The sequence below is a fragment of the Ailuropoda melanoleuca genome, chromosome X, assembly GCF_002007445.2.
Source record: "Ailuropoda melanoleuca isolate Jingjing chromosome X, ASM200744v2, whole genome shotgun sequence".
NCBI classification, from domain to species: Eukaryota; Metazoa; Chordata; class Mammalia; order Carnivora; family Ursidae; genus Ailuropoda; species Ailuropoda melanoleuca.
Window position 1 is genome coordinate 16,070,490 of NC_048238.1, and position 26,391 is coordinate 16,096,880.

The 26,391-nt window shown below is 42.8% G+C and overlaps 1 protein-coding gene across 6 annotated transcripts in view; it reads right to left on the reverse strand.

Moving 5' to 3' along the window:
- Positions 1 to 26,391, reverse strand: part of SH3KBP1 (SH3 domain containing kinase binding protein 1) — a 329,089-nt gene that overhangs the window by 91,609 nt on the left and 211,089 nt on the right. For all 6 annotated transcript variants that reach the window (XM_034649071.1, XM_034649072.1, XM_011236658.3 and 3 more), the window contains one exon: positions 7,839 to 7,914. In XM_034649071.1, the coding sequence (XP_034504962.1) occupies positions 7,839 to 7,914 (76 nt within the window). The remainder of the gene's footprint in view (positions 1 to 7,838; positions 7,915 to 26,391) is intronic.

Sequence of the window (26,391 nt, forward strand, 5' to 3'; positions counted from 1 at the left end):
GGATACCAGAACAAAAGTATCAAGCTCAGTGTTTCTACTTTCACCAACATCAAAACCTAAAGTTCTTTCATTAAAGTGTGAGAACCACACTACGGGTTCATAATCACTTATCCAGAAGCCCTGGGGACAGAATTTTTTAGATTTTAGAAAGGAAATGTATTACATCCATACAATAGATAACATCCTCACACCTGGGGTCTGGAGCTGTACCCAACCATCAAATACATTAAAATTCTGCCATAAATGGATGATTTGTCCCCCCAAGTAGGATAAAGACTATATAAATGCATGTTAGTCCAAGACAAGTTTTATCACCCAAAAAGTACTAAAAACCTTTTAGTTTTCCAGCTTCTTGTATTTTGGAAATGCAATAAGGGTATGGACTTGGGTCATATTCTGGGGGAAAGAGACTAAGTTAAATAAGACTGATACCTGGTTCTCAAGGAGCTTATAACCGAGGAGAAGGAATGAGGCACAGCGCTCCTGACAGGCAACAGCGAGGGAAGGATAAGAGTGATGCCTTCAGCTTAAAGCATCAGAGGGTCATGAATGGGGAGTCATTTCCCAAAGGAAAGAGTCAGGCTCCCTTCTTAGAGGCGTAAAATGGCACTGGGCTCTGTACAATGTTCTAGGACTTTGACCAGGGGAGTAGGAGTTGGTGGTGGTAGTGGGGGGGGTGTTCCCCAACAATTCCTGATGACAAGAATGATGTGGGGAACCTGTTGCTTCTATGCCTTCCCAGACTCCCTTCTTTGCGGGTCGCCATCAACAGGTCTGAGGTGGGAGCAGCAATCCACAAGCACCCTGGTGACTCTCATCAACAGGGAAGCTCAAGGAACAGTCTATATCAGTGGTTCTTACGCATGAGTGGGCATCAGCATCAGATGAAGGATGCGTGAAAACAGAACTCCTGAGCTTCCTGATCCTCTAGGGCTGGGCAAGGCCTGGGGATCTGCATCTCAAACAAGTCCCCAGGTGATGGTGATGCTGATGCTGCGGGTCCAGGGACCACACTGTGAGGGCCAATGATCCGGCCATGGGTATTAGCAAATATTCAATGCTAGAAAGAAGCAAAACAATGGTGGGGACCTGGAGGGTGGGCCAGTGTGGTGGCGGTGCCACGGCTGGGCATGCTGCAAGATAGATGTAGACAGAAAATCCATTCCTGGGTCGGTTTGAGGATCCGGGGCTAGTGGGGAGGGCTGGAGAGAACCCTACACTTGTCATTCGTTCAGTAAATATTAACTAAGGTCCACTGTGCGCCCAGCAGCAGAGATGCAGCAGTGCCCTTGTAGAGCTGACCGCGGTCTGCACCAGCAGTTTGCAAACTGGGCTCGTTCGCTCCCCAGGGGACAATGGCAATACTGGAGCCATTTGTGGTCGTCACAGCAGGAGGGGGCGGTAACAGGGATTGGCATCAAGGGTATGGAGGCTGGGGATGCTACCAAACATCCTGTAACAGACATGGAACAGTCTCCACAGCAAAGGGTGATCTGGTCCAAATATTAATAGTGCCAAGGTGGAAAAACCCTGGTCTACACTCAAATTCAGACAGGGAAACGAAACACAGGGCACACCTCACTATGTTGTCAACTTGAACCCCATGCCTGCCTCCAAGAAAAAGCTGCCAGTGACCCCAAATCATAACGACCGCCTCTAATCCTAGGTGCTGCTGGTAATTTGACTTTCACATTATTTCACAACTATGAATTATGGCATTTTTAAATCTCTCGCTTTAAAAGGAAGAATTTTTTAAAAAAAGGAAAAGAAAAAAATCTGACAAGCAAAGCCTTTCTGTCTTCTAGTCCAGAGCTCATCACTGCTCCTCTCGGTGGCACTTTCTCTTCCTCAGGTGAGGGGAAGCTCTCGGTCTTTGGGAGAAAGGAAATCCACAAGGATAACACCAAGGGAGTTAGCTTTAATCCTCCAAGAGGACTGTACTTGAAAACCAGGTCTTCAGCAGCCTGGGCAGCCTGGGCACCCTCCCAGGGAGACCCCCACTCGGAATCAGGACAGCAAGGTCTGTGTTGGAGGCACTCGATGCGACCCTGGGATGCTGAGCCTGAGCGCCTTAGGACACGTCGAGTGTGGGGCGCACTACAGCGCTGAGTAGGACACTTGTTTCAAACTGGATGTGCCCAAATATGAGTTCTGGGGGAGACAAGAGCCAAAATACCTCCCCTGAAAAGGTAGCATGAAAGAGCTCCCAGGTAAGGCTGGGGGGAAAAAACCAACATAAGGAAATTGACCCCTTTCTCTGCTATTTAAACATGTGGTGAGAAAGCAAAAATTAGCTCAGAATGAGAAAGTAAAAATCTGCCTGGCCGTTCATCAGGCTGGTATACCAAACGCAGACACAGCCAGCTGCAAAGTGAACAGGAAATAGTATTTCTCCCAAGCACGTGCTGCAGCTGGAAAGGGTCCTAACACCCCCTTCTCCGAGTACTACTGCTTTCTTACTCCCAGAGAAAGTTTGCCCTCTAAAACCACAGACTCTCAGAAACTTTGCTTTTGTTTATATCGCATCAGTCAGAATGATATGTTCTGCTCTTTCCCCCCACAAAGATTTTATTTATTTATTTATTTATTTATTTATTTATTTATTTGCAAGAGAGAGCAAGAGCCTGTGAGCAGGGGTGGGGGGCAGAGGGAGAGGGAGAAGCAGGCTCCCCGCTGAGCAGGGAGCTCAATCCCAGGACCCTGACATCGTGAAGCTAAAGGCAAACGTTTAACCAATTGAGCCTTCCAGGTGTCTCTGAAATGTTCCACTCTTGACTGAAGGAACGAAGTCACTGTGACACAGAAAAGCAGCCTTGATTCCCCCACGCAAGTGCAGAGCCTCACTTAAAACAGTTCTGAACACAGCACTACACACTTATCTCAACTTGGTGGTTCCCAAAGAAACAACCTGGGTGCACTTCCCAGTACAGACCTGATGTTGACCCCTTTCCACACAGCCCCCGCGTTGCTTGGAGCCTAGCAAAATACTGCTTCATTTACATTTCACTGCATTCCTCCTCCTCCAACCTGGTAACTACTCCTTTTTGTTTGGTGCGACAGGGCTGCACAGGTTCTCCTATGTGGTCCCTTTGTGCAATGAGCCAATAAACCTTTGTCGGACAACGGTTTGTGTTGATGCTCTTGGCTGATTGGTCTAGAGCAGGGACTAGAAAGAACGAAGGGTCTATCAAGCCCCATGGAACACTGGCAACCACTGCTAATCCCTCAGAAATCCCAAACAAGCTCAAGGGTCCTATGTGAAAAAAATGGGTCTTTTTCCAACTGGTGACTGTGAACTTGAGAAAGGGGACCCATGGCTACTATGCCGCTTTTACAAGACTCTGTCCAATATAGAGCCTGGTTAAACTGTAAGTCATTTCTAATTCCCCATGTGCTCAACCATCACTTGTTATGTGCCCAGTGAGTCCATGGCACCTTTCTGGGATGTATGGTGGGGATATCGAGTAGGAGATATAGCCCCTGCCTTGAGGGACCAATGATAGCCACACGCCACTCTGTGTCACCACCAAAGGGGACAACTCCTAAGAAGTGAGTCAATGAACAAAGTGATCAGAGAGGTGGTACAAACGACCAGGGATGGAATGAGGGGAGGTCAGGCAGGGAAGGCAGGTTTAGCCTTTGCCCCATGGTCATCATTTATTCCAAAGCCTGATGTGCCTTTGTTCAAATTATATCAAGGATTATCTTTTTCCTAACCTTCCTGCTCAACTGGTCCTCCAAATCTCTGAGACTGAACTGTTTGTTCAGAAAGATGCTAAATAGCCATTTTTCCGGGCTATTTTTCTATCCCACAGAGGCCACAAATCCACATCAATTGTAGTAAGAATTGGGGAAATTCCAGATGTGGTGGGCTGGAGGAATCTCAGGGTACTTCATTTATGAATATTTAGACAGTTTCCCTCATTATGAAAATCATGGCAATCTGTTCCCCAGCATGTGTTTCAGATGAGTTTCAATATCATAAAAGCTTTACTGGAGGAGGGGAGATGACGTTCGTTGTTTAAATGAATCCTGATCAGCTGAGTTTCACTTTCCCTCAGGAAAGACCCATCTACATGACCATTTTTTGAATCATCGTAACTTAATCCTTTAGCCTGCCGAGGACAGAGATGTAAGGAAGGGACTTCTCTCCTCCGAACGGCCAGGCAGTGGTTGTTAGAGATCTGTCTGCTAAGCAGAAACCCTGCTCCCAAGCTCAGGGTCATTTCTAATAGTCAGCACTCTGTGTCCTTCCACCTGAACATGGGGGTTGCATCAAAGTCTGAAAGCAGCAGAATGTTCCCAATGCAGGGGGCTTTTTAGTGGACTTAGGTGCTTCATAGAAATCAAGGGAGAACAAACATCCCAGAATTTGCTCTTGACAATGAAAGCCAGAAAGTAGGTGGGTGAGATTAATTGCAGAAATTCTTGCTCTGGGTCCATAAAAAACATCTGTCAGTAAACATCCTTCAAGCCTTCGCTGACGTGAGAATTCTCCTTCTGACCTGCTACCCACTCACACGCATACTTACACCTATACCCGGTGACAACTCATATTCCTACTGAATTGTTCCCATCTTCCTTCCGCCTCTCCCATCCAGCTGCTCAGTTCTTTGAACACAGAAACCTTTTCCTCTGAATCATAAAGCTTTTGGAATTGAATCAGAGGATGAAGATGCTGGGAGCAACCTCGGGGGTTCTCTCTAGCACAACCCTCTGACTTCACAGACAACACAGACAATGAAGACCAAGGCCAGAGAAATAAAGTTATTGGCTCAAGGTCATACAGCTAGCAAATAACACAACTGGTCCTAGAATCCGCACTGTTGACTCTTAGCCAAAACACACCACCGAGCCTCTGTAAAAACACTTGTCATTAACAACCCAACCCCTCACCGTGATGCTTCCAGAGAGCCAGGTGGATGGACATAATTAATAGATACTTGTAGGAATGAACAAGTCTTGGGCTAGAGCCAGGATCCTCCCACATGCTTGAAGGAACTGGATATTTGGATCTGTGTTAATACCCAGGCCCAGGAAGCCCATCTTAGATCCCAGAATTACTCTCAAACTACACTGTCCTGTACGATGGCCACTAGGCACTTGTGGCTACTGAATATTTGAAATGTGGTTGCTCCAAGTTAGATGTGCCATGCATATAAAATACACGCTGGATTGTGAAGACTCATATAAATAAAGAATAAAAATATCTCACTTGATAATTTTATATGGGTTGCATGTTGAAAATATAATATTGGGGATATACTGAGTTAAATAAAATATATTTAAATTAATAAGTTTGTTTCTTTTTCAAAAATGTGGCTACTAGATAATGTAAAATCATGTATGTGGCTCACATGATATTTCTATTAGGCAGCACTGCTCTAACACACAGCTACCTATCTCCCCCGGCCCACTTAATCTTTCCAAAAAGACTCGAATCTCCTGTCTGCAGACATTACAGAGGGCGAAAAGAAAGCATCAAAGACATGATCTTATCCTAGGGCTAGTTCTTGAGACCCGAGGATTAGGCACTTAAGCAGGCCTCACAGATTATCCTGCTTTGTGTCACATTCCTACAAGTGCCCCTCGGGTCCCTACTGCTCAGCCTCCCCCAAAAGCAACCCACAAGTCACCCAAGATCCTATTTCCTCTGGACAGAGGTGAATAATCTACAGGGAATTTCAACTTTACTGCTATGGAAGCTCTTATTTCGACTTTACTTCTATGGAAACTCATTGAAGAAAAATTCTCTGTTTCTCCGATTACTATTTCTGCAAACAAGTCAGGTTGGTAAAGATCAATGGTTGTCACATGTCATGAGTACAGCCTGTCCTAGGGATCACATTCCAATCACCTTTGAGGCTTGATGGGTCTTCTCCTTTTTCTTCTCCTGCCTATTCCCCATTCCGGCTGTCTAAGCAACTTTGCTAATAACAGTGATCTTTTATAAACTTGGTAACAGCCATAACTACAAAATAAGTAGTGGAATGGAGGGAAGGACAGGCCACTGTCCAACAAGAGAAATGTTTGCAGAAATGATTTAATGTTTGATTCTTCAAAATTCTTTAGTGCCCAAAGGCAGGTATAGCATGATAAGCTTATATAACCCGCATTGATAAACATGGGGCCAGTTTCTCCTCAGGAACCTGTATGAGCTCCAAACAGTGGTTCTGAAAGTGTGGGACCTAAACCAGGAGCAGCAGCAGCACCTGGGAATTCCCTAAAAAAGCAAATTTTCAGGCCTCACCCCAGACCCAGTGATTCAGAAATTCCGGAGGTGGGACCCAGCACGTGGGGGGTAGGGCCCAGCTCTCCAGGTGATGCTGGAGTGCGCTCAAGTGTGAGAACCGCGGGGTTAGGGTCTCCGGCGGGGTTAGGGTCTCCGACGAGGGGGCTTTCTGCTCAGTATCAGGAGTCTGTACCATGAACAGACGGAAGGGGTGTAGATCTCAGCTGAACCCGAAGCATTAAGGCCGAGCTCTAGCACCTGCGTCTGTACCATCCATGCACTTATTTATCAAAGTTGCCGTTTTTGGCTTGGCAAGTCCCACAAATTCACTTTCTTAAGTCTAAGGCAGTATCACTCATTCGCTCTTGAAACTACCTGTTTTGCCCTGCAAAACGAGCTTCTGGTATATTATTTTGCAATTAAAAGAATAAAGCTATGCTTGGCTCTTTTATTAATCATAATGATACGTGTGTGATTTATGGTCTCTCAATCTTTGGCTTTCTAAACTAGATTAGTAGTCTGTCCATATTATCGTTATAAGAAAATTGGAGGCTGAAAAGAAAAAAAAAAAAACCAAACATAAAATCCGTAGAAGGAATTGAAGTAATTGTTTCTGACCAGAGCCTGTCCAGAATGCCCCAGTCACTGGAAGGATAACGAAAGGAACTGGAGGCTGGCCAGGTTAGGAACTACAAATTCAGGCTGCCCAGGTACATTTGCATTTCAGATAAACAACAAATAGTGCATGGGACTTACTTATAACCAAAAAATTATTCACTGTTTATCCGAAATGTAAATGTACCTGGACATCCTGTATTTTAAGTGGCAACAATCTAGAGTAGGGAATACTGCCCTTTGGGAAGGTTCTGGGGAGAAAGCTATCCTCAAATACTTAAAGAGCTGTTAGGAGAAAAATGGGCTAATACCAATATAGAGTTGGAGACTAAAATTCATGGGTAAAAATTATAGGAAGAGCGTATCTGGCTCAATGGAAGAAAGACATGTGTACGTAGAGAGATTGCAGCCGAGGAGCATGGAGGATGCTAGCAGGAAGGCAGGGCTTGGGAGGGCTGGCTGAGGGCGGAGGCTAGAAGATAGGGCCTCTGAGACTTGAAGGCCTGTGAATCCCCAAACTGCTTGAGTTGCCATTCTCTAGAATCTTTCTGCCTTCCGAACTATGCAAAGTGCTTGGGTATACATGGATAAGCCCTGGTTCTGCACATGGGCAAGATACAGGTGGCAGGAAAGAACCACGTTCCAGAAAGGAGAAAACCCCCAGGAGTTCTGAACCTACCTTGTGCCCACCCACTGGCAGGGCCTCATGAAATACATTTGGGGCATTTTTTGTGATGCGTTTTAAAAAGCCATTGAGGTGAAGGGGATTAAGAGTACACTCATCACGGTGATCCCCAGTAACGTAAACACCGCGGAATCACTATATTGTACACCCGAAATGAATACAACACTGTATGTTAACTACCTTGACATTTAACAAAAAAAAGTGAAATAGCCATTCAGATTACGTGAGGATTTTTCAAAGGCATTTCAATGACTAGAAAACCCTTAACTGCTTCCAAGTGTAAAAAGGAGAAATAAGGAAACTCACTCTTTGTCCTGCTGTCCATTTCTGGCTTTGACGGCTCCGGAGTTGCTGTGGCTGGAGGTAACTTCTTTCCAATAGTCTGAGGAGGAAAGAGAACATTTTACTTAACGAGATGATTCTCTCCATTAAGCAAAGACATAAAATCAAGTTCATGATGACGAAATGCTCCTGACCGCTTTGAAAAACCACGCACTTAAGTTTTCGTTGCTCTGTCTAGTGGCTGCCGTTCTCTGATGGGCCAGACCCTCACTGACAAGTGGGAGAAGCAGGTAGAAAGGGCTTTATCATTGGGGGCACTCAGTACCTTTTATTCCCATTCTTCCTTGATGTCCTCATTAAAAGGTTGATTATTTTCTGCAGACTAGACAGGCACATTTCCTCTGTGGGGGCACAGCACCTGGCCCAGAGGAGATGCTCACAAGTGTCTGCGGACTAGAGGAAGGGGAATAAGAGGGAAAGAATAAAAAGACAGAAAGAAGGAAAGGATAAAGGGACGGAGGGCCAGAGGGACAGGTGGACAGGCAAGTGGAAGGCTAGGCAGAGGCCAGAGTGTCCAGAGCAACAGTGCCTTACCATATCTCCTAACCATGGAAAAGCCAACCTGCCTTGCAGGGTCTGAGTAAACACACCCATGTCCCCATGGACAGCTGTATTTGCCCCAAAGGCAGAACACGGAGGGCCCGGAGCCCTCTTCCCCCCAGCCTTTTAACCTTCTGGGGCTTTGAGAGAGGCCAGTGTCACAGATCCTAGGTGTTCATTTACTAGTCCAAAAAACAAAAGATGAGTTTATTCAGAGTTTATATTCTTTCCTTCATTCAAAGTTAATTCTATTATCATTTATTATTTATAAACCATCCACAGAAAAGACTGATATTGTCTCTGACTAAAGATGTTCCCGAAAACACAGGCGACTCAGAGGCTCAAAGTGTCAAAAATGAAAAACCAGACAGCAAACAAAATGATGGTTCCAAAGGTGAGGTCTCTTCCCACTCTTCTCTTTTGCCCCGTTTGTGTGATCACACTTAATGCCCAAGGAAACTGCCTCTGGATCCAGGGAACCAGCTGTCAACACCAAGTAGCTGGGAGACTCAAGCTCCCCAGCAAAGAACGGTTTCCCTAGTGAGAATTCCAGCCACTGGGAAAACCAAACATATCTGTCCCTCAAACACACGAAGAGGAATGAACTGCATAATTCAAAAAACCAGCCCAGTGGAATGTTGGTTCAAATAAAACTGATTCACCACAGTTTTTAATTTGAAAAAGTTCTTCATGCTTCAAATGTTGAAACTAACATTAAATACGAATAAATCACAGAAAGAGGATAAGATAAATCAAATCCTCAGCCCTTCATGAATTTTTAAAAACATTTGTGACGGAAAGCTTTTACATTTTACGCAGTGACATTTTTATTTAGTGCCACAGGGCTTTCTAAATTGGATAAAAAATGAAATCCAAAATAACACGCCGCCCCTCAACTGCTGCTAAGTACTCAAACTAATAATTTTTTGTAATTTCAAGGAAGCATCAAGGAGGGAAAAAGCATGTTGTTATTCAGCCATAAGGTCAAATATGACGAAAAACTGTCTTAAGAATTATCTTGAAAAATCAGGAAGTGACAGTAAAATAGACGCTTTCAAATGTCATTCACATTCCTGTTCACATTTCCAACGGCGTCCGCCTCCGTCTCCATTCTTCCCTTATGGACTGACCGGAACAAAGCATCACAAAGTAAAACTTGAGTGATTACTGACAGTGGAGAGAGGAAATCAGGAAAACACAGAAGGAAACACTGCTCAATCCCGACTTGGGTTCCTTTCTGGGTAAAAAGGAGGCTTCCAATGGTTTGGGCTTTAAACCAGATGCCTTCTTTTAGGGAAACCTTCACGGGTTGTGTGTTCTTACAACTCCCCCTTATTTAATAACAAAAGGAAGGGCTGCCCATGGTCTCTGATGCCCTGGTTTACAGGCCAGTGCAAGCTAGGAGACATCAAGAGAAGCCACCAGTTAAGTACACTTACTTCTATACGGAAAGACACATGAACGCAGAACTTGCTCTGTTCTTTTTTCTATTTAGAAAATACAGCACACTGACCTCTGTGTGGATCCCAGCAACAGGGGTGATGGTGAGGCTGATAATGTGCTCATCTGCCAGGGGTGCTAGACTTAAATTAATGCCTTCTTTCTTCTTCTTGGGCCATGATTAAAGGTCAAGAGTAAGGCAAGTGCCTCCCCTTTCAGCCTGGTCCCCCAGGCGTCCCAGAGATGGGAATCGTTCAGCTATTTCTCTCTTTTCTAGAACCTAGGCCTAGAGAAGGATGGTTCCCAGACAAGTGGCACTGGTATCACTGGGAACTTGCTAGTAAAGCAAATTCCCGGGCCCCACCCTAGACTTTCTCAATCAGAAACTCTGGGGATGGTGCCTGGCAGTCTGTCTGAACACACCCTCCAGGGGATGCCGATGCACGCTCGAGATTGAGAAGCACTGACCTAGATGTGGGAGGGATTCCATCAGCACCGACCAAACACCTTTCTTGGATTAACAATGCAGGTGCCTTTTCTCAAAACTCAATAAATCATAAACCATCTTTTTCACTCTTCTTCCTCTTCTTGCTCTCCTTCCAGTAGGCTTTGATGCCTTCTACCTTCCCTGCTCTCAGCTGGCATAACAATTTGTCATTCCTACTAAATCAGTCAGCTCAGAAAGGAGCGAGAGTTTAGTGGAGCTGACAAAGGGACGATATCACTGAGGGGAAAGAATGGGGCGCCCAGGTGGTTATGAGGTCCTTCACCAAAGGAGCCCTGAGAGGATGGATGGGTTAAAGGACAGATGGACGAATGGACGGAAAGATGGTTTTGTATCAACAAAGACAAGAACACAGACAAAGACAAGGAGCAATGAAATACGGCTTTCCCACCAGGATTTCAGCTTCCCCTACACCACTGAAAACATCTTTGGTCCACTGGGTTATGAGTGAACAGAATCCCAACTTCCAAAGGGCAATGCCTAGCTCCAGTACACATATAGGTCATACATAATTGAAGGTCAAGCCTAAGTGGACAGAAAAATCAGGGAATCCCATCCAAACATCTCTCATCCACCAAGCAGGCAGTGAAGAAGGATGTTAGGCTTCCAGCAGCTGTGGGAGAAGATTCAAGATCTCTACTCATTGTTTCCTCAGCAGGGTTCCGAGATCTTGCCCTCCCGAGAAGATGGCTTATCCAGGACAAGGACTGGCCATGCACTTGGGGGCTATGTTGACTCTGCTCAGGACACAGCTCTTTCACTCCTAAGATACGGGCAACAGGCCCATTTTACCATCTGCCTCGTGAAGGAACACTTGCCAGCTCCACTCCACAGCTCAGCCCAGCATTTCCTCTTCTCTGAGCTGTGGCCTAAACACTTCTTAGTACCCACATCGATGCTACTCTGCTCTGCCTGTTCCCCAAGTCTGAAGCTGCTGCTGGGTCTGGGAGCAGAAATACATATGGACGGCTGTATAAAGCTGAAAACTCTACAAAGAGACAATTATTGATTGCTACCGGTATCGATCTACTATTGCTATTGACCTACTTCAACATACAGTCATCACCAGGCTGCTGTCAACTTTTGTCTCTCCTACCATACCCTAATCTCCATTTAAAAAATGACTTTTAAAAATAAATAATTCAAAAAATTCATTCCTTTGAATATTTAAGACCAGAAGTCTTTCTCCTATTGGCTTTCTTGACAAAAGTACTAAATAAAGTTTCTGGGGATTTTTGTACAGTAGGTGCATGATATATACTCCTCGCTCTACGAGATCTGGTAATACAGCATTAGGAAAGATAACCCCCACGGGATTTCAGTGACTGGAGCAAGCAATTTTTTTTCTTTTTCTGTGCCAAAATGAAGAAACTAATGGTTGTAGGAAAGACAATCCCTGGATTTGAGCCCAGTGGAATCCAGTTCCCTAATGACTAATATATCTGTTTCTCTTTGTGACTGCTGGAGTGTGAGACCAGGGTCCTGCTCAAATCAAGTCACTCCTGTGACTTCATTCTAATTCAGATGCAAACTCCTTAAGTGTATGAAATTTTCTAATTATAGGACAATGTTAAGGAGAGTTTAAGTCTCATCTCTGAAAGTCTCCTCTCCAAGAATACCACACATAACTCTTAATCACAAAGGGTTAGGTTCAGTGGATCGGCGGCGGGTGGGGGGGGGAGAAAGAGAGAGCTCCCTATATTCTAGCAGCCAGTGAAGCCTCTCTGTTGGTAGACCAGGCTTTTGGATACCCATTCCAGAAGATGGTGATCTTCTGAGAGGCTATATACGTAGACCTTACTCAAGTGCTCAAGGAAAGCCAAACAAAGAGGATGACTTTTCAAACAGCTGGTAAAATAGAAGATAAAGGATGGCTCTTTCTAGGCATTCCTTTTACTGCACTCAAAGTCTAACAGTTTTCCTTCCTCTTCTGCTCAGTACAGATTTGTTAAGTGTCTGTTCGATGCGAGGCAGGCAAGCAGACGAAAAGGCAGGATGATGCTGCACACTATCACAAACACTGAAACAGCAATTCATTGGATTTTCCGGAGTGCTGTGCTGAGAAGCATCCAGCCATTGGGCATGGTTACCCCAAATTAGTCATGTACAGGATACAGAGAGATATAGGCTACAGGACATAGTGACAGGAGAAAAGACAAAACAGTATGTATAGATACCCATATCCACACCTTTTTAGCTTTCATTTGCCATCATAACTCAGAAAGATACACAAACTATTAAAACGCACTGTAAACTTTTAATATTTCTTTTTAAACACTCCTTTCATGAATACCTATAACTGATGGCATTATGAAAAGTCCTCTTGGTGCTCAGCAGGGAGCGGTAGGAGCAGAGCCGAAGCCCAGGGGGCCCGCTCATGTCAGAGCCAGAAGAGAAAAGCACAAAGAAGCATCCTTACAATGGGCGCCTGTGAGCTTCTAATGGCAGCTTTTTTCACTCGCTGGAAAATTTACATTAGCAACTGTCAATTTGCCGGCCTTTGGCTGGCTCAGCTTAAACTATCTGATAACACACAGGACATGTGACAGAGTAAAATACAACTCAAAATTCTAAAGATTAAGTGCATGGTCCAGTAAAAGAAAATATATATTTGTAGTTCCAGTCTAGAGACAGAGGTCACATTTAAAACACCTCACATACCACTATGTCAATTCTGACATCTCCAAAGACGCATACTTCAGTCCATTTTTAAACAGTGCTACAAGAAAAAGAATTTTTAAAGTAATCTTCTTCTTTTAATGTTTTTTTATTATATTATGTTAGTCACCATACAGTATAATTATTTTTTTTTTTTTTAATTTTATTTTATTATATTATGTTAATCACCATACAGTACATCCCCAGATTCCGATGTAAAGTTTGATGCTTCATTAGTTGCGTATAACACCCAGTGCACCATGCAATACGTGCCCTCCTTACTACCCATCACCAGTCTATCCCATTCCCCCACCCCCTCCCCTCTGAAGTCTTCAGTTTGTTTCTCATAGTCCATAGTCTCTCATGTTTCATTCCCCCTTCTGATTACCCCCCTTTTCTTTATCCCTTTCTTCCCCTACCGATCCTCCTAGTTCTTATGTTCCATAGATGAGAGAAATCATATGATAATTGTCTTTCTCTGCTTGACTTATTTCACTTAGCATTATCTCCTCCAGTGCCGTCCATGTTGCAGCAAATGTTGAGAATTCGTTCTTTCTGATAGCTGAGTAATATTCCATTGTATATATGGACCACAGCTTCTTAATCCAGTCATCTGTTGAAGGGCATCTCGGCTCCTTCCACGATTTAGCTATTGTGGACAATGCTGCTATGAATATTGGGGTGCACAGGGCCCTTCTCTTTACTACGTCTGTATCTTTGGGGTAAACACCCAGTAGTGCAATGGCTGGGTCATAGGGTAGTTCAATTTTTAACTTTTTAAGGGACCTCCACACTGTTTTCCAGAGTGGCTGTACCAACTTGCATTCCCACCAACAATGTAGGAGGGATCCCCTTTCTCCACATCCTCTCCAACAATTGTTGTTTCTTGCCTTGTCTATCTTTGCCATTCTAACTGGCGTAAGGTGGTATCTCAGTGTGGTTTTGATTTGAATTTCCCTGATGGCTAATGATTTTGAACATTTTTTCATGTGTCTGTTAGCCATTTGTATGTCTTCATTGGAAAAGTGTCTGTTCATATCTTCTGCCCATTTTATGATTTGTTTATTTGTTTCTCGTGTATTGAGTTTGAGAAGTTCTTTGTAGATCTTGGATACCAGTCCTTTATCTGTGGTGTCCTTTGCAAATATATTCTCCCATTCCGTGGGCTGCCTCTTAGTTTTTTTGACTGTTTCCTTGGCTGTGCAGAAGCTTCTTATCTTGATGAAGTTCATCGAGTTCATTTTTTCTTTTGTTTCTCTTGCCTTTGGAGTTGTGTCATGAAAAAGGTTGCTTTGGCCGATGTCATAGAAGTTGTTGCCTATGTTCTCCTCTAGAATTTTGATGGATTCCTGTCTCACATTGAGGTCTTTCATCCATTTGGAGTTTATTTTTGTGTATGGTGTGAGAGAGTGGTCAAGTTTCATTCTTTTGCATGTAGCTGTCCAATTTTCCCAGCACCATTTATTGATTATAAAATCAGGCATAAGACTTAACAGTTTGTTACTCATATAATGTTTATTTCCCTGCCTGTCTTGAAAAGTTAGCAATACTTCAAGTTACATTAAACCTCTTTGCCCAGCCATGGTTGAAGACATTGTCAGATTCACAGCTGCTTTAGAAGCATTTGTTAACTGTATTACACTTAGAAGTTTAACTGCGTTTCTCCCTCTTTCTCTTCAGAAATAGTGGCCTCCTTGAGAGCAGGACCTAGATGTTATTTATTCTCTTACCTCCACAAAGGATATGAAGGGTAAGTGTTGAATGGAGCAGGCAGTTTGGGGACGCCATGGACTCACCCACTGCCCTGGCATTAGCATCCTCCCACAACACAACTGGTGAATGAGGGGAGCTGTCCTTCTTGAGAAACCAGACCAGGAGGCCCTCTTGGAGGCTCATGGTTTGTCACTGCCACGTATCAAATCTTTCCAGCATAGTTTCGGGTGACAGCATATTTTCTAGGATATCTTCCTAGACCTCTGTTGTTCCTGCCTTACTCCCTTGTACCCATGCACAGACCCCTGAGCTCCTATTAATTATTGGTCACCATAAAGAAGAGCCCAATCTCAGCCATGTTTCTGGTAGACAGTTCTCTGCCTATGATTTCCAAATATTCATCTTAGCCTGTTCCCTCACATTCTCTCAAGTTTGATTATGATCAAAAGACCCTCATATGGAGGGTTCATTATCATCCAGGTATGTGTACACACACACCATTCTCTCAATTGGAAATAATTTTCCAAAGTATGTTCCCAAGATGTTCCACCAACAAACCAACTGCCAGTTCACCTAATCCCACAATCTGGTAACTATGGGAAACACAGAACACTTGGTCTAATCCTTGCATAATAGCATATTAAAGGCTCTGAGAAGTCCTGTGGTTACTATTTAACTTTATCCTTAACATTATCTAAGTGTTTTCTAATCTTAACCCGTACTGCTTGTGCTACCTATTAACATATCACAAGAATGAGTAGTGTATGGAATAGCTGGATAAACATCACTACTTCTGTCTCCTAAATTCTCAGGGCTCATCCTCTTTGTTTCCTGGACTCACGACTTGGAACCCACCCTTGATTACCCTCTTACTCTATTTCTCATATCAAATGCACCACCAAGGTCCTGGTTTCAGATTTACCCCTTCCCCTTTGACCCCTGCCTAGATCCTTGTTACTAGCAGAGGGACTGTTTCACTAGTTTTCTAGACAAGGATGCTGTTCCCCAATTCGGGCTCCTTCCTCTGATCTCCCATGAGACTCAACTTTTAGTCAACCTCCACCATCACCCCTTACTGTATCTACTTCAAAACACTCAGGGAAAAAAAACACTCAGAATATATACTGCTACTTAATGGCTGTTTATATAAATTCCCAAAGCCCCGAAGAAATGTACTTCCAATTGCTGCAACTTGCCATATCTCTCAACGGCTGGTGTCTTTCCCTTGTGCTCTTAAGACTAATGGCAAACTTTCTCTGAATATAAAACACCAAAGCCCATCGTAGATGCTTCCATTAGGCCTTCTGGGGTTTACTCTTTCAATCTGTCCAATAAAAACTTTAGTATCTATCATTCTACTGAAGGTGTATATATGAAGTCTGTTTTATATTAGTATATTTCTCTCCCTCTCTGAGACACATGTGTGCATTTGTGAGTATCAGTAGAAAGATGTACTTGAATTTCAGCCAATTCTATCATTTATCATGCACTTTGTCTTCTGCCAGGATTTGATCATTTGGGTCATTTGTTTGCGTTCCGAATAGCTCTAGAGACCATGCTTCAAAAAACTGGAAAGAACCCTAGAACATATTCACAGGGAGGGTAGGATTTTCTCTTTGTCAAAACAAAATAAGGTTTAGCAGGGGCTTCTACTCATGCTGGGAAACACAACGTTGAAGAACGAACCAAAACCTACTGAAGTGCTCAATGAGGTGGAGAATGTACATTCAGACAACATTAAAATCATAGAAGGCAGCTCTCCAAACATCTGACAGTATATGAAAATACTGTTTATATTTTACCCCCACTGTTCTCAAGAGAGAAGCCTGCATGCTATTTTGTTGTGGGATCATCTTATTCACAGAGGATGAACAAGCCAAAGCAAATTCCCATTTCGTGTACCACTTAGACAAAATACAATTCGCCATTATACTCTAAAAGACTCTTTTCGCTGTTATGACAGATAAAAGGAAACCGTAAACCTTCCTTCTACTAGAGGATTAGTTTTATCTTTTGATTAACAATGCTCTCTTTTTAGATGCATCTGGAGAATTTGAAAAGAGTATGGGTAAGGGCAGAGAAGGATGGTAAGGCAGGAGTGAATACCGTGGGGCTGGTTTGGGTTTTGTTTATCCAGCGCTTTAACAGGAAACTTGCTGTACTTTTGGGGACCAAATCTGAATTTTCCTATAAAGTAGCTGTGTGAATCCAATTAACATACAAAGATGCCTTCTGGATTTAAAATATATTGATTTATTCAGTCACAACCTAGTCTAGGCCATTTCCCTTACCCGGGATGGCACCTCCTCCCCCAGGGTCTTCGAATTCCATCTCACTTTTAAGGTTCAAGTGAAGTCCAAATGGCTAAACAAATCAGTTTCAGTAATGTTTCTATTGACATGAAGCCCACAATGGATCATGACATTTTTATGACATACTTGAGGGTAAAACCATACTTAATTAGTTTTCCTTTATACCTCAAAAGTGAAAGTTGGCCTGCCCCATTCTCTCCCTTCCTTGCCCCTCCCCTCCCTTCCCCTCCCCTCCTCTCCCCTTCTTCCTTCCTTCCTTCCTTCCTTCCTTCCTTCCTTCCCTTCATTCGTTCATCCATTCATGCAGCATTCTTTTCTGGAACTGCCATGAGCCATGATCTATGCTGGAAGGCTGGGTTAACAAAGATGAGATGGACAGAGTCCTGGATCTTTACTAAGTTCAAAATTTAGCAGCAGAGACAGACTCTAACAGAGCACCATAGTACAAAGGGATAAACACTACAATAAAGGTGTCTAGAAGAGAAAACAGGAGCCATTAACAGTTCCACATTGGGAAATAAGCCTCACCGCAATGATGAAGCTTGAGGCAAATTCTGAAAAGTGAGCAGAAACTTGCCAGGTAGAGAATGATGGAAAGGGTATTCTAGCTGAAGAGAAGCAAGAGCGAAGGTGAGAACGTGTGGGGGGAAGGGGGATGCAGTCATGGGTGAGGGAAGGGAAGGTACTTGGTTGGAGGCCAGCAAGGTAATTGGGGCCAACGTTAAGCTCGTGCCTTACCTTAAAAGGCAATTGGTTAAGCAGAGGTGTGCCATGATCACATTTGCGACTTTGAGACTGACGATCTGGCAGATCAGGAGGAACAAAGAAGAAAGTAAAGGCGTGCAGAAGTCGAGGAGCTAATGAATGTGAAGTTGACACAATGATCCAACCGAGGCAGTGAAACTAAGAATGTAAAAGAGAGGTTCAAGAAGTATTTGGACCTCTCCATACCTCACAGGAACCACAGGGAGAAGTCGGTGACTGTGAACTGGTCTGAATAGACGTGGACAAAACCCAAACTCTGTTACATTCTTGAGTCTACATATATGCATTCTACATAGGTCCTGAGTGCCAAAGACATGCTGAGAGCAACATTAAGTTCAGATCCGGATGAGAGAGGCAAACCAGCCCGATGCCGGGGCTCAGGGAAGCATTTTGCAGAATATCTATCCTAATGGGAAGAATCACAGTGAATGTGTTCTCAGTGCTCTGAGGCTGGCGTGGTGACGCTTTGGAGAAAAATAGTAGGCCTGTGATAGTTGTGAACAGTTAGCTTACTGTTATAACACCAATCTACCATTTGAAAACTAAAATATTTTTAATCAAACAGAGACACATAAGCTCTTGACACATATGAAAAATTATCTTTCTGACAAATTTAAAGTAAACAGTTTAGTTAAATATGTCTCCAAAAATGTCTTAAGCTAGAAACAAAAATGGGAATTTCTTTCCCCAAAAGAAATTTCCAGAGAAGGGGCCCCTGGGCGGCTCAGTCGGTTAGGCATCCAACTCTTGGTATCAGCTTGGGTCATGATCTCGTGGCCCTGGGATTGAGCCCTGTTTCGGGCCCTGTGTTCAGCGTGGAGTCTGCTTGTCCTTTTCTCTCTGCTCCTCCCCCTGCTCTCTCTCTCTCTCTCTCTCTCTCTAGAATAAATAAATCAAATCTTAAAAAGAAAGAAATTTCCAGAGAACCTTTCATGCCCTTCAGAGTAACGAAAGGAAATGAAATAGTTTCGGTCAGAGAGAAGGTAATATTTGCAGCAATGTTGTATTGTTTTGTTTTCAAGTAAAACTGCTATTTACAAGGCTAGGGCATACACTGGAATATTATTCAGGCTTAAAGAAGAAGGAGATCCCGACACAGGGTACAACATGGATAAACCTTGAGAACATTATAGTAAGTGAAATAAGCTAGTCACAGAAGGACAAATACTACACAATTCCACACACATGAGGCACCCAGAGTAGTCAGATTCATAGAGACAGAAAGTGGAAGGGTGGCTGCCAGGGGCTGTGGGCAGGGGAAATGGGGAGTTAGTGTTTAAGGGGTATAGAGTTTCAGTTTTGCAAGATGAGAGGATTTCTGGAGATGGATGGTGGGGATGGCTGCATAACAATGTAAATGTACTTAATGTCACAGAAGTATGCACTTAAAAATGATTAAAATGGAACTTTTAAGTTACGTATATCTTACCACACATTGTTAAGAGGCTCAGAGTACACTCCTCTCTCCCTATGTATGAATGTCGACTAGAATGGCAAGAAACTGCTCATGAGCCTCGGATATCCAGCTACTTAACATTCAACCACAAAATAATCAGGGGTGCAGAGAGCATCAAATGAGGTGAGCTGGAGAACAAACCCGTCTTTGTCCAGAAGCTCATTTCAGTCCTACAGGGAACACTCCTTCCACTTCTATGAAAGACAACCTACTGCTTCCAGAAGGACAGTCTCTCAATCTGGCTACTGCTACATAGCTCTGGCTTTAATGCTGCAGGGCTCACTCTTCACTTACATTGCCTGCTCCACAGACTCCCAAAGAACAACACTTTTTTTTTTTTAAATCATCTGGTCCCCCCGATTTTACAGAAGAAGGGAGAACACTGCATCAAAACTTAAAGACTCGATGATACCATCTTTATATTTTATTTCATTGGAAAGAACAAGTTCAAGACACATACTTATTCAAAACAGAAACTTCCTAAATATATGCAGAGGTCAGGTACACACTGGTCACGTCTTCTAGACAGAGAGTGAAATACTCAGAAAGAGGACCCCAGGGTGCCTCAAGAATGGAGATCCTCAAAGAGAGATCAAATTAATCTCAGGGCACTCTAGTTATTAGTTACTGTGCTATATTCAACAGTAAGGGGTGAATGCAAATTCTGTGCATTCCATGAAAACATCCTACGTGTCAACCAGTGGAACACTCTTCACCCCTTCCGTGTTCCTACTGCAGATGCTTTGAATCTCCTGAACAGCACTCATTACCCTCTCTGCTTTGGATTCACGGTTACTTATGTATATGTCTGTTTCACGGACTAGAATGTAAGTGGGGGCGAGGCAAGACTGGTGTCTGGGTAATCTCTGTATTCTTTGGCGCATCTTGCACATTGGAGGCACTAAATATTCATTTATTTCAGTCAACAATAAATTCATTCATCAAAATTATTTAGATCTATGGAGAAAGTACTGTGTGCAATGCATTTTCTAGGTGCTTGGGACAGAATAACAGAACAAATAAAGCTTCCCCCTCTCAGGATACCATCTAGCAAGAAGAGTGACTTTGTATTAAGTAGGAGTCCTCTCTAAGAGCACAGACTTACACTACGGGATATCGGGCAAGTTACTTAACCTCTCTATACCCCTGTATCCTTGTCTGAAATGGAAATGATACTACGTACCTTATAGATTTTCTAGGAGGATTAAATGGAAAAAATGTATGTAAAGTGCTTAGCCATTATCGCTGTTATTGAATTTTACAGAATAAAAAAATCAATTATCATAATGCTTCTTTATGAATCTAGTTACAAAGAATGAGTGTTTCGATTACAGCAGCTTTTTAAAACAGCAGGTTAACTGGCCCGTTTCTTTGCTTGGGGAATGGAGAGCATGAAACGACTTTTACAAGACAGTCACAGGGCACAGACAAGCTTGGAGCAAAGTGATAATTCTGAGAACTGAGCAGGGAAGAAAAGCAACAGCAATCACCATATAGTCATTGCCTGGGAGGAAAAGCAGGCAGAACAAAGAAAATTGGAGAAACAACTAAGGCCAGAGCCGACAACCCACAGAGCTTTCAGGTCAATAAAGCTTCAGTTAAGGTGGCACCCTACAGTGAGTGGCCAAAAGACTGTTCCAGAAGCCCCTCAAATACAGGCCCATGCCAACTGCTTCTGGCTGCATCCAAACTGTTATCTACTGTTAACGATGGAAAAACAACAAGGCGTGTGTCTGGGAAAAATGGCCTGTTGTCGGAGAACAGAAAGCCTTTTATTGAGAATTTTGATACTCAGGAGCAAACACACCACCATAGAAAATCACTCCGAGCCATCTTTTACAAAGCTTGGCATCCATTCAATAATGGATGAAGAAATCCTAAATCGTTAGGCCAAACAGATACTCCTCCCAAGGCCGTTAAGAAACATGGGCCAAATGAGACCATAAACTCATGTGGTACAGATTTCTAAAGCCACTAGTAGAAATTACTGACAGACACTTACATGTAAAAAGCTGGATTCCCACAGTTTTCTACCTGGAAGCAGCCAGGGCTCCTGCCGAAAGCTGCTCTTAAAGGCTTCTTTGAATGTCAGCAAGGGTGGGATGACCGGAATTCTGTTCAGACCTTATAGGTAGTACATCAAATTCAACAGACCTTTGCAGAATGCCTACCACTACACAGCCCGCAAGCCCGGACTGCTTTCCTACATTATTTTTCTTTTTATGTTTTCAAGAAGATGCTGTGTTTTCAGCTATAAAGTGGGAGATTTAAACATCATGTTGACAGGAGTCAATGCAACCACCAAATTCCAGTTCTCCCAGATCCTCGAGGTTATCTAAAGCCTTACATCCCACAGCCTTTAAAAGAGATATTTCACTAAGTCTCTAATGACATGGGAAACTTTATATAATGCCAAGTGGAAAAGATGTGCAAGGATGCGTGTGTGAAAAAATTTATGCATGTGGTATGATCTCAACCAGTTAAAAATGTATGGCAAAAGGGCTGAAAGTAAATACAAAAAAAAAAGTCAACAGGGTTCGCCCCTGGGTGATTAAATTACAGTGCTTTTTACTTTCTTTTATATTTTTCTACTTCCCAACGTTTCTATCAACCAGTTATTACTTTTATAATGAGGGAAAAAATAAAGTTTTAAGAAAATAACATGCACTAACATAACTAGAAAGGATAGCCTACCTCTCCACGTTACTGATTTCTTTCCATAAGGCCTGATTTGATATGCAACACCTCCGAACTAGAATCCACATGCAGCTTTTATTAGTGGGTCATTATATTTCCCTTTCCAAGTCATCAGGAAGGATGTTAAGAACATCAGATGTAAAGTGAGTCAGGGTGGTAATGCACAAGACACCACCCACACAGAGCATTGCCTACGATTCATCACCACCCTTCACTTCGAGTTATTCATCAGATCTTAACCTCACTGACTAAGTAGACGATATAAAATCATTTCCAATTAATTTTGTTCCAAATAAAGTATCAAGGTATTGTATCACATTTTCAAAGTTAAAAAATATATATTTCCTGCTCTTCCAGTTAAACCCATGAATTCGTATTCACGTGTGTGACAGGAACTGAAAAAAGAAAGTTGAGTTTACTTTGTAACTTTTTCATGTATGATCAAAGACAACACTTCTAGATTCCTCATTTCCCAGCATTTGAAGAAGTACTGATTGAAAGGGTGGGATCTATTTGCGTGGGGTCTGTGGCTTTATTGTTCTGTTTTCTAGTGGCTCTCCAGTTCTTCACAAGGAAAAACTCTTTTTTATTTATTTTATTTTAATTTTTTTAAAAAACCCTTTTTTAAACACAAACCGGAGTAATGATTACAGTTTCTCAAACAGGCGAAAAAACAAATGTGATGAAAACCAGGCCCCCCAAATTTTGAAGTTTCATTTTTCCCCTGCTTTTAGAACTACTTACTTAAGTGTATCACAATCTTACAATCACATAGATTTCACAGTTGTTTTCCTTTCTCAGCTATTTGACAACCATCTCCACTTAATGTGAACATACTTTGATTTTGCTCCTTTTCAAAAATCACGCCTTCGTGGTTTTTTTTTTTTAAAGGGGAACTGAGTTTAGGGTGTGGATGGATTGAATCAATGCACTTTTAAGAGGAATCTTTTAGTGGAATGATTTCTGATCTGCGGGAGAAAAAGTTCAATTCAGCCTTGTGTTGGGCTATCATGCATATTCATTCACTCATTCAACGTTACAAGTCTCTTCAGTAGCAAATCTCAGGTACAAAAGGAGTTCTCTTAAGGCTGGAAATTCTCTCTAGGGTGCACGATGAGTTTTAGGCAAATTAGATCCTCACCAAATGATCGAATGGTATGTCTTTCATTACTCATTTTGCATGTTCTCATTTTCCTGTACTAAAATATTTCCCCATTCTCTTCTCCTTTCTCTGAAACATACACAAAGACGCCAAACCACACAAAATAGAGGGGAAGAAAACCCTCATTTGGAAGACAAAACAAAACATGAAATCAACTATTTTAATCGTGGGCTTTCTTAACAGGCACTTTCTATAGTTCTACGTTATTTTTTAAAAGGTACATTTTGTTTGTTTTACAGGAGTGGGGGGGAGAATGTGCACAGTAAAATATCCCAATTGATGCATTTTCTGGTCTGGAGAAATTCCTTGTCCTTTTCTATTACAATGGAGAACGTTCTTTTCAGTGCTTTCCACTTCTGAGGTCCTGAGAGCAGCAGTTCCTCTTGGTGCCTTCCCCAAAGTCCCGCTACAGGCTCCGTGCCGTGAAAACAACACAGATTGACGGAAGATGGTGACAAAGGAGGACAAAGAGTAGGCATCGTACTTCTGGAGTTTCTAGCCTACTCCCTAACTCCTGAGTTATTATACTTAATTTATTTCACAGAGATGGGTTTCAGAAAATTATCTATCCAATTCTATGGGGACTTTCAGGAAAGGATTTCCATGTCCTCCTTGCCATAGGACAAGGAAGACTTTATCAGGCCTCAGTATTGGCCACTTTCCCCTTATTCCTAACCTGATCACCATGCCTCAGGTTATAGAGGGGTCCCCTTTTTCAGCCATGGGGGGACCAGAGAACAAACAATGCTGAAACCCCATGTAATTCTTCACTTCTTCCCAAACTCTGTTTACCCTTTTCTCTTTGCAACGATAACCACTGTTTGTCCACAGCTCCTGATTTCTAGTTTCTCGACCATTTCCATTCACTGCCTTCAGTCACTTCCTCTCTGGATACCCCGGTCTCTTTGTAGTCATTGAATTTCATAACAAGACAATCAACCCACATTAGAATCTTCATTTCATATAGACTTTCTAGACTAAAGTCAGGGATGGGCTACACACAAACATAGTGCTCTATGGCCCCATAAAACCATTTCTTAGTACTTGGAAACGGTGATCCCTCCCTGGATGTATCTCTTTTGGCCTCACTAATTTTTTCAAGACCTCTTTTCATGTCTTATTTAGACGCTTTTCTGCTCTCCTGCCTAGTGACCCTATGACTGAAGGCTCTAGTTGAAAAAACCTGGAGTTGTTTGAACTCTTGGGCAGTGCATACAAAAATTACACCAAAATGTCAGAGAGCCTATCCCCTTACTGGGAAGCACAGTAAGGTCGCCCATCCATTACGTCCTGCTCACCCCTATGCTGTGAAGAGACAGTGCATTGCTTGGGGCAGGTTACTTACATGTGTGGGCACAAAGTTACCAACTTTGTAATGTTTCAGCCTCTTGCAAATCAAGAAACAACAATGTCTATATTCTCATCACTGGAAAAAATAGGATTCTAAATTACGAGCAAGCCGACTTTCTCTGTTTCTAACAACACCTGAATGTGAAGGGGGTACTGGGGTTCGAAGCAAAAGAACTCTATCTGAAATGAGACACACGGGACACATAACGTGGCCAGTTCTCTCGGTGCGGCAAGCAGACAGGGCTAGCACTAGCACTGTGGCAGGAGCGCAAGTCAGGACTACTCCAGGATCGAACGTCTTGGTACTTTATATCATTACTTCCCTTATCCACTTTCTTAATCGTCTAGAAAAGGTACTCAAGAACTCTCAGAAAAACTGCCTCTGGTACAGACAGAAAATGAAAAACTCAACTAAGAAATCAAAATAAAAAGAACAGACGGAACAGATGCTACCAAAACAAATGGAGCAAAACATTAAAATCGCTGGTGGGTGAAAATGCTTAGCAAGTAAAAGAAGAAAAAGGAAAATGAGGCAGTAAATTCATCTTTACCACTTCTAACTTCCTCATCTTAAATGAGCAAAACAGAAATACAGCTTCTAAATGACAGAGACCCCAAATATCTGCCTTTAGTTGTCCAAACATTGCCTCCTCTATTCCTGAAAGTTCAAGCTTAATTGAGGTGAGACTCCGGAGTCAGGGGCCATCCATGAAATGGCTTAACGATGGCCTTTGGATAAAGAAGTGGCTTTTAAGGCAATTCCCACATACTCTTAATTTGTCAATTGTTCATTTTATAGCCCAGATGGAGAGAGAGAGCGGAAGCTCTATCAGAGGTGTAAGTAGGGGTTACTGTGCTTCTCCTTCCGTTTGCTTCTAGAGCATTTACGGGCACACATCTAGTTGGAATCTGGCCGCTACCATTGAAAGCCTGTGTTGAGAATAAGGCTGTCATCTCATCCTTTTTAAATGGCCTCTGATGCCACAGAAAAGTACAAAACAGGTTGCTGACTGAACAACCCCTGTGATCTAAATTCTCTGAAGGTAAGAAAAGACACCATCATGCAAAGTAAGCTGGGCAGCTTGTTTGAAAGCTGCCAGTTTGAGGGTGCCTGGGTGACTCAGTCGGTAGAGCACCTGACTCCTGGTTTCGGCTCAAGTCATGATCTTGGAACTGTGGGATGAGCCCTGCAATGGGCTCCACACTCAGCATGGAGTCTGCCTGAGAATCTTTTCCCTCCCGGTCCCTCCCCCTCTGCTCCTCTCCCCACTCACGGGCGTGGGCGCACTTGATTGCTCACTGCTCTCTCTCTCTCTCAAATAAATAAATAAATAAAATCTTGAAAAAATAAAGTTGCCAATTTTTATAGAGCACTCAACTTAATCCATCCCGCTGAAATTCAGTTATCTAGACTATCACTTTACAGGTAGTGAGAATACTAGCGAGAAAAAGACCAGTTAGGTCCATATGCATGATCTTTTTAATGGCCACACAGAAATTTTTAAAACCTTGACTTTCAGGAATGAAAAGCATCTACAAACTTCAAGATTATAAATATTATGAAATAGTTATTGGTGTAAGTAAAGAAGAAAATATAGCCACAGCGAAGTTCTTGTAGATACTTCAGTCCACTGAAAAATATCAACTGAATCGAATGATTCGGTGAATGTGCAAAAGAAGGACTTTTATTTCTTATCCCCAAGGAATTCCAGGGTAGAAGGTGAGGAGAGAAAAAAAATCAATCATAAAAGCGGCTTTCCCTACTATGTAGGATAAATGAGGTACTATCGTTAGACTTAACGATAGCATAAAAAAGAAATTCATCTTTTCTCAGAAGATCTATTTTGAATCCACTCTCCAAACACCTTCGGGGGGGGGACGTGAACAGAAGCAGCAGTCCTGGTCACCATTAAAACCCT